We start from the raw sequence: 8,618 nt of genomic DNA on the forward strand, positions 1-8,618 counted from the left end.
TTTTTTTTGCAGGCTGTAGAAGTAGATCCTGATTTTCCTCATGTTTTCTTGCATTGTTCTGATTGATTTCTGAAAAAGAAAGCTACAAGCCTTGTTTTTGTACGTCCGTTTAAGAAAACGACTTCAGCATGTAAATTTATTCTCAGCAACTACGGTTTGACATATAGTCCAAATGAAATGGCTTTTTGAAACCTTTTTAAAGTTTCGTATTGGCATCTGAAAACTCCTGTTGCGTCCTTCTTTTTTACTGTGCTTTTGATCTAACCTGGAGTCAGTGTGACTTTCAGGATTTACAGGCCAAATTTAAAGGGCAAGCAATAAAGAAAAGAAAAAACGAGCTTCATACTGATGGCTGCAAGTCACAGCCTGATAAATTCTGCTCTTTTACTGTGTTTCTCTTCCAACTTTTCCCCATCTCTGTATCTCGCTCACTCCCTCATGTTTTTTTTTCTACTTCCCACACGACTTTGTTAAAATGACACTGTAAGCTGAAGGTACACATAAATAAGCGACTTTGCTTGTTTTCAAGCTCCCTCCTGATTTTGCTTTGCTCCGTTTGTTTGCCCTGCCCTTTGAAACATTTTTCCTTCCATTTCTGATGTGAACTGGTGGCAAATATTAGTGGGTAAAAGAAAAAACCCCAATAAATAACAGTGAAAAACCATAAAGCAAATAGAAGAGAAGTTTCTTACAAGCTAAAACCAGTTTCTGTTAAGTAGATGTGGACCATAGACAGAAATAAAATACTCTTTAAGTACCATTAAAGTTCTTTCATTCATCACATTAGCAGCTTCACATTATACATTAGGCCTGTGGAAAAACATGATTTATAGTAAAAATTCTAGTGATGTGCAGCGCAGCGTGCAAGGGGGAAAAAAAAACCCCCGAACTGTGCTTAAATCCACATGGTGGCTTCCAGTTTCATTTTAGCAGGACTCACAGCTTGCATTAAGATTCTTACTTGTATAAAACTGCTCTAATTAGCTGGGTAAATGCTGACGAGAGGAAACTTCATCATTTGTCTCAATTACTTTTAGCATTTGTTTAAAACCACTATTTTGACAATGGAGCGTGTTAGCATGTCTACTACGATGAAGACTCCTGTGGTGTTGGTTGTGACTGAATAGTTGGTGAGGGATCTTTGAATGTCAAGATCAGAGGCGGTGGTACTTGAGGGGGTTTTTTTTGTTGTTGGTGTTGTTTAAAGTAAATAATTAGCTTTGCTTAGATCCAGCTATGCACCTTATTTCTGAAAAAATAAATTGTTTGGATCTGGGTGCTTTTGCACGTTAGCCAAATAAATGGCAACGCCATGGTTAATCCAGATTTTACACCCATAAGCGTACAGTTTATCCCCACATGTTTATCCATTCAATTCCTCCTGTAAGTTTAGTACTTGGACGTCAGATGAATGATTTTAAAAATCAAATTTTTCCCCTCTTATTGACCTTTTTTTTTATTATTATTATTTTAAAAACGGTTTTATATAATGCACGGCTTGATGGAAAATCTAAAAAAAAAAAATGAAATGAACCAGCTGACTCTTACGACACATTCGACATAATGACTCCCAGTCAAGCCAACACCTATGAGTGACTTCCTGCTGGTGGATATTTATTAGTCACCTAACCACATTTCCCAGCTATAAATAAGAGCAGACTGTTGAAAATGGCTTTAAATCATCGCAGAGTGGAGTGGGCACAATGTTTTTGGTGACTGATAAAAAAAAAAAAAAAAGAAAGAAGTCCCATAGCAAGTGACTCCGTTTCTATCTGGAAAACTGCATTGTTTGAGTTGATGAATAGTGACCAGTACTCTATGCTCTTTTATTACATTCATGCGAAACCTAAAAAGGCTCCTAGCCACACTTTTCTGATTAAAATATGTACGCTGTCACACCCCAAGAGTTCACAGTCAAGTTAATTCCAAGCATAGATAATCTGATTAGAACAAAAAAAGAAACATTAGAGACGAAGAAAGTGTCTCTTAATGGCGGTAAAAACCAGTGGTTGAGCAGAAAAGTATCTCATGTCTTTCTTTGTTTCCTTTCTTGTGCAGAAGTGGTCCAGCGTAAACAGCCCACTTTTCCTTCCACTTATCCCACCAAGAGCTCCGGGCTTCACAGCAGTCGTGCTCACCTACGATCGCATCGAGAGTCTTTTCCGGGTCATCACGGAGATTTCCAAGGTGCCGAGTTTGGCTAAATTGTTGATAGTTTGGAATAATCAGAACAAGAGTCCTCCTGAAGGTGAGTGGGTTGGATTGCTTATGAAAACACTCGGGCCGGCGGGTATTAAAGGGTTAATTCAGATTTGCTGACGTAAGGTTATGTGAAGTTATTTTATTATTAGAGCTTCTTTACCTGTTGCACAGAGATCTCGTCTCAACGCGAGTTTGTTAGAGGTTAAATAAAAGCAACTTAAACACCTGCTGGATGTAAAACATAGAAGAGATCTGGGAAAAAAAAAAAAAAAAAAAGGGAAGCCCCTTTAAAACATCATATCCTGTGCAACTTTTAGTCTGTCCCATTAATGTTTTTATTATTGTGAACTTTACAAGTTTTTGTTTATCTCGCTGCATGCTTTGATATTTTGCCAAAAAAACTAAAGTTCAGCCGAATCCCCCCAAAAAGCAGAATATTACCTCTTATTATATTCAGACAGACTTAATAAACCACAAATGAAATCTGTCCTGCTGTACAGAAAGTGCGTCAGTACAAAGACAACTTTGAAGTGTTCCCTTGTGGCTGAGTTGCCTTTTTTTTATTGGAGGCATTACCGGCGCCTGGCTGGAACTTTGTGTCCTTTTAGAATTAAAAAGAGGCCGTTGACAGGTCACACCCATGGGGCCCAAACTTCTTCATTGTTTACAACAAGCCCTGATCTGATGTGTTTACAAGTTCCCGTTTTGTCCCCCCCCACCCCCACCTTTTTTTTTTCTGTTTTAAGATCATATTTTTACACATATTTAAACTAGATTCTTCTTGTCAACTTGTCTCTACTCGTTTCTGTGTCCTTTACATCTGCGCAGCTGCTGAGATTAACTTGCATGGCTGCGGTAATTGCAGAAGACACACATGAAAATCAAAACCAAATCCTCAGAACATGCAGTTCTGGTTTGTTGGGTTTTAAAACACGGGGTTTTTCAGCTGAAATGTCTAAAAATCATATGATAGCCCACAATTCCCTCAGTCTTTCTGCCTTGCTCTCGCCTTGGAAATGAAAGAAGGACTCGTAGCAACAAGGGGAGAAATGAAAGGAGAAACCCCGAGCGTTTAACATTTCAGCTCTCCTGACAATAGTTTTTGACAGCAGACCTCAGACGTGGTTAGACAGACCTGTGGCTTCTCTTATGAGCTGCCAGGCTCCAGTCACTCCATTAATGAGGAGACGCATTCTGCGTGATCTGTCTGTGCGGCGGTCCGTGCCGTGGACACTGCCCAAGATCTTTGAAATTGTGCCCAAAAAAAAAAAAAAAAGCGTAGAAATAAAAAAAAAAAAAACCCGTTGGTGTTTTGCCCCGCGAGGGATTGTAGTGTGGTTTGATTTGCACATGCTTGAGGTTTGCGCAACAATACGAGTCAGTGAAACAAGTTGAACTTTTTTGAGATCACTTCTTTCCACTGCCAGTAACCTGTCTGTAATAAATAGCACCATATTTATACACCCTGCTCCAGAAACTGATATTTACAGATTTATAGTTTGTAAAGTGCATACAAGCACCTGTTAGCTGTTTTTTTGTTTCTTGTTTTACAGTGTAATATTTTTTTCAAATGGCTTATTTTTTTTAAGTAACAAGGAAACTAAATATAACTATTGCATCCAAGGTACTTTTTTTTGCACCAGATAACACTTCCATTTTTGTATACTTATTCATTTTAGAGTCTCTTTGGCCAAAGGTCGGCGTCCCTCTGAAAGTGGTGCGAACCAAGGAAAACAAACTGAGCAACCGCTTCTTCCCGTACGACGAGATCGAAACAGAAGCCGTGCTGGCGATTGATGATGACATCATCATGCTAACATCTGACGAATTGCAGTTTGGCTACGAGGTTAGTAACGTACTGCTTTTTTTTTTTTTTTACATTCCCATCATCCTTTTCCCGACGGCAGACTTTGCAGGAATTCTCTTCAAGTTGATCCCAGACTTTAAAGTCTCTCCGAAATATTACAGTCTCGTTCTCCTCTATTTGGAGATTTGACGGGCTGCTAACCGTGTTTGATGTGGAGAGGAAGATGACAGGTCTGCAGCTGATGCTTTCCATGTCCACATACCTGCCCAGCTCCATTGCCTGCTGCACGTTCACCTGAATGCATTTAGATCCTATTTGATGAAATTGTGCTCAGTTTAAGGGTAATTACATAAAATTGCAGGCAAAATTGGTGACAACTCACCCTGCTTTTGGTAACAGGATCAGATTTTCTGCTGCTGTTGAGATATTTAGTCAGTCATAAAAGCCTTTTTCTTTTTTTTTTTCCTGTTTTTTTTTTAGCATATGTTCTTCTAAGCTTTCCATCTCTGACTGCAGTTGCGATTTTTGGCTCGGAGATGAAAAAGCCGACATTGACATATGGAAGATTGAAGCTAAACTGTTCATCCTGAGCTTTTAAACTCTTTTAGAGTCTGGATCATTCATGTGTTAACTGAAGTGCTTCACTTGAGCCGAAACTGTCAGACAATCTGTCTCCGGTCCTGCTGTTTCCACCAGGTGTGGAGGGAGTTCCCCGACAGGCTGGTGGGCTACCCGGGCCGGCTGCACCTCTGGGACCACGAAATGGGGAAGTGGAAGTACGAGTCGGAGTGGACCAACGAGGTTTCCATGGTTCTGACCGGCGCTGCCTTTTACCACAAGGTAGCTGGTTAAAACGATCGGCTGCTTAAGGCTTTAAGTGAAAACACATAGGCTTTCGCTCGGGTGCTTTCCACGAGAGTCGCGTGGCTTTACGTTTTGAATTATGAGCTGTGATTTCTGCGATGTGGAAAACAGACAAAATTGTTAACTTGTTCAGATAACATGGATTTCTTTATAAAGTGCAGAGTGTTGCAGGATTTGGAAACATTTTACATAATCTTACAGGAAGGTTTGAGGAAAAAAGTAAAAATAATTCGCTGTTAAATTTTTTCACACTCCAGGACATTTGATAGTTGCTGCATTTTGGCTGCTGCAGCTCTCTGTGATGTTAGTTCTCTTGCACACAGACAGTCGTAACAGGTTAGCCAAGAGGTAAGCCTTATCCATCACAGACTCTTGAAGTTTAACATGAAGCTCTAAAATTTACAGCAGAACAATATCTAAAGCAACTCTTCTGACTCTGGAGAGCAATTTTTCTGTATATTTTGTAAAGCAGGAGAAGGCGAGAAATGGAGGAAGGCATGTTACGTTTTTTTTTTTTTTTAGAATGAAGGAACCTGATGATTATCTGCTAGTTTGGCAAAGTCCTTCACATGGAAATGTCTCCAGGAAAAATACATAAACGTATGCAAGAATTGTTTGCTTAATGTGCAGAGTTATTGTTCTCAGCAGACACACACACACATACACACACACCCCCAGTGAAGGTGAAGAGGTGTTATAAGATGATTGGAGCCTCTGTCAGACACACCAAATTCATGCTGAACCAGTCAAACACAACACAAACCGCTAATGTAGATTAAGTAATATGTGTGAATTATGATATTTGTTTAGGGTTTATGTTAGGACGCTTTTAGTCAGCAATAACAAGAGGAGTTTCTTTACAATGTGAACCACTTTGGAGACATACATTTCACAAAAGTACATTGCTTATCTACTTTCCAATTGAAAGCTGGTTTTGCTTTTACTATTCTTTTTAAAACCAGTGAAAATGTTGATTTTTTTTTTTCTGTCAGAAATTGCCATTTTCATTGTAAATTGTTGAAATTTTATTCCTCCGCCAATGGATTAGACGCTTCAGATAAAAAAATAAGTGTCTATTTATTAAAACTGAAAGGGCATCAATCCAAAGAAATCATCTTTAATGCATATTCTGTCTCTTACTCTCTCTCAAACTTTCTTCAGTAACCACAGTTGCACATTTTTTTTTGTGTGTGTGTGTGTTTCAGTACTTCAATTATTTGTACACATACAAGATGCCCGGAGACATTAAGAACTGGGTGGACGCTCACATGAACTGTGAAGATATTGCAATGAACTTCCTCGTGGCAAACATCACAGGCAAAGCCCCGATAAAGGTGCGTTCTTCGCCGTCGCTGTTCTGGCTGCTCTAAGTCCACAGAGGGAGGTTTTAGCCTGAAATAGCAGAGAGGCATTTCTGGGTCTGATCAGCTCTCACCCTTCAACATCACTCCCCCCTCCCTCTTTTCCTCCTTACTCAGACTCCCCCCAGGTGCAGGGGCCCTGAGCTTAAGCCCGACCTTAACCTCCCTTATCTGCGTGTCACTCACTGGCACTCCCCCTTTGAGCATGTTTAGTTAAGCTCACCAGGGCTTACGCATACCCTTCTGTCAAATCCTTGGATCCACACTTCCCTCCACCTGCGCACGCGGTCCCTCCTCCCGCCGCATCTCCTAACAGGTTTCCCCAGAAGACACTTCGTCATCCCAACCGCCCCTCGCGCCGTCGTTCCTCCCCGCATCGCTCACTTTCCTCTGCACACTCATACATTCACAAGTTCAGCGTGTTCTGTTTGGTCTGAGCCAGTCCAATAAAATGAGAACTAGCTTCTGTCAGTGCGTCGGACGACCAACAAATCACCAAAGTGTCCAAATATCACTGCTTTGACTTTGCTGTGTTTCTGTGCAGGTGACCCCAAGGAAAAAGTTCAAGTGTCCTGAATGTACTGCCATTGACGGCCTGTCTCTGGATCAGACACACATGGTGGAAAGGTACGGTCGTTTTTAGAAGTGTGTGGTAGCGGTTTCGATCTTAATCGTTTCTGTCTTCCATGAGCAGGCCGTGGATGGAAGCCTCCCTGGTGGTCGTTTTCGTTCGATTAAACACTTTCATTTAACTCGATTGGAAAACTGCTTCGTCCATACTTTTTAATCATCGCTTAAAAGAAAACGCATGTCTCCGTCTGTAGGTCCGAGTGCATCAACAAGTTTGCTTCGGTTTTTGGGACGATGCCTCTGAAGGTGGTGGAGCACCGTGCAGACCCAGTGCTCTACAAAGACGACTTCCCAGAGAAACTCAAGAGCTTTCCGAACATCGGCAGCCTGTGACCCAGCTGCAGCAAACGTACGGACATTTCAGAGTCTCAGCACGGCGAGAGAGTCATCGTCGGCTACGCATTTCAAGTCAAGACGCCAGTTCGAACCACAAAATCCACTTTCCCCGTCTCATTTTGAGTGACTTTCGGTTACTTGTTGGAACATTCATTTGCAGTGCAGAACAATCCCGAATGCTCACGTGCGTAAACACATTGTTAGCTTGGAAGTATTAGATGAGAGCACGACGTCAAACGTTTTAGCAACACTGACGTTACACGAAGCACCGCTGAGGGTTCGGTGATTGGTCTCACCGTTACTGTTTTGGAGCCTCCAGCTGCTCTGGATTCAGCGTGCGTGTTGTATCTGCTTATATTTCGCAGCGGTGCTGTATGATATAACTTATAATGCTTTAACAGACATTTCCTCGTATTTTTTCCTATTTGATTTCCCAAAATCAGACGCACGCTTTACTTTCAGCTGTAAAGCAAGAAAAGAAAAAGAAGAAAACATATAAGTGATAAATGAAGCAGACATATCGATGTAGGCTTTATTCACAGTGTGATGGATTGTGATGACACACAGATGTTGAACAGTAAAGGTTTCATAATGTGTTCTGTATTACACAATCATGTCAGACCATTAGACAAAGCTGGTGTCATAAATCTAATATTTAGAGTGATCACTGCTGGTTTTGGGGGAAAATATCTGAGCTACTGAGTTTTTTTTTTTTTTGTAAATGTACTTTTATACTGTCAGAGCAAACATTTCATTCTATGTATATATCTGTCTGAATATAGATATCTATAAGAAGATTTTGCGTGAATTATGCACCAAATCCTTTCAGTTATGTCTGATCACTTCATCTGCATATCACTAATCACCTGCCTTACATTCGACCAATTATTAGTAATAATTAAGGAACAGTTCTGAGATTATTTCCATGAAGTTATTATTTTTTTTTCTCCATTGTTCTTACGTTGATGTTTTGTTGTTAGTCATTTCATGTCGGTATGTAGACCGTAACGCTGAGTATGTTGCAGTCTTTAAAATGTACCGTCGCCATCTGGTGTTTTTATTTTCCTGTTGTTTTCACTATGCCATCGAATTTCATCTGACTTTATGTATGACTTTATAATACACTACAAGTAAAGACCAAGTTATGACTGGTGTGTTTTAATGCTGATTTTCCACTTCTTTGAGTCTGTTAGAAGATAAAGGTTTCTTTGTTTGTTTGTTTGTTTCACGACTACTTTAAGTTTTCCACCGTGACGATCCAGAGTGCGACTCTTCGTGACCGGCGCGCCGTTCCCCGCGGTCCGTCACCTGCTTGCAATGTACGCTTCCTAATCCGCCCTGTTCAATGTCAGCAGTTCAGACGGGTGCAGTTCGTATTTTTATCAGCTTCAATTAGCGCGAGTATCCGAGCTGGTTGG

The 8,618-nt window shown here is 40.7% G+C and overlaps 1 protein-coding gene across 1 annotated transcript in view; it reads left to right on the plus strand.

Moving 5' to 3' along the window:
* ext2 (exostosin glycosyltransferase 2) overlaps window positions 1-7,687 on the plus strand; it is a 25,556-nt gene extending 17,869 nt beyond the window's left edge. Inside the window, exons 10-15 of the mRNA XM_015049973.1 lie at window positions 2,059-2,248; window positions 3,882-4,048; window positions 4,706-4,849; window positions 6,079-6,207; window positions 6,779-6,861; window positions 7,059-7,687. Of these exons, the coding sequence (XP_014905459.1) occupies window positions 2,059-2,248; window positions 3,882-4,048; window positions 4,706-4,849; window positions 6,079-6,207; window positions 6,779-6,861; window positions 7,059-7,197 (852 nt within the window). The 3' untranslated portion in view covers window positions 7,198-7,687. The remainder of the gene's footprint in view (window positions 1-2,058; window positions 2,249-3,881; window positions 4,049-4,705; window positions 4,850-6,078; window positions 6,208-6,778; window positions 6,862-7,058) is intronic.
* Window positions 7,688-8,618: the final 931 nt, after the last annotated feature.

Source organism: Poecilia latipinna, unplaced genomic scaffold (genome assembly GCF_001443285.1).
Source record: "Poecilia latipinna isolate Pla-1442-1.1 unplaced genomic scaffold, P_latipinna-1.0 Scaffold968, whole genome shotgun sequence".
NCBI lineage: Eukaryota > Metazoa > Chordata > Actinopteri > Cyprinodontiformes > Poeciliidae > Poecilia > Poecilia latipinna.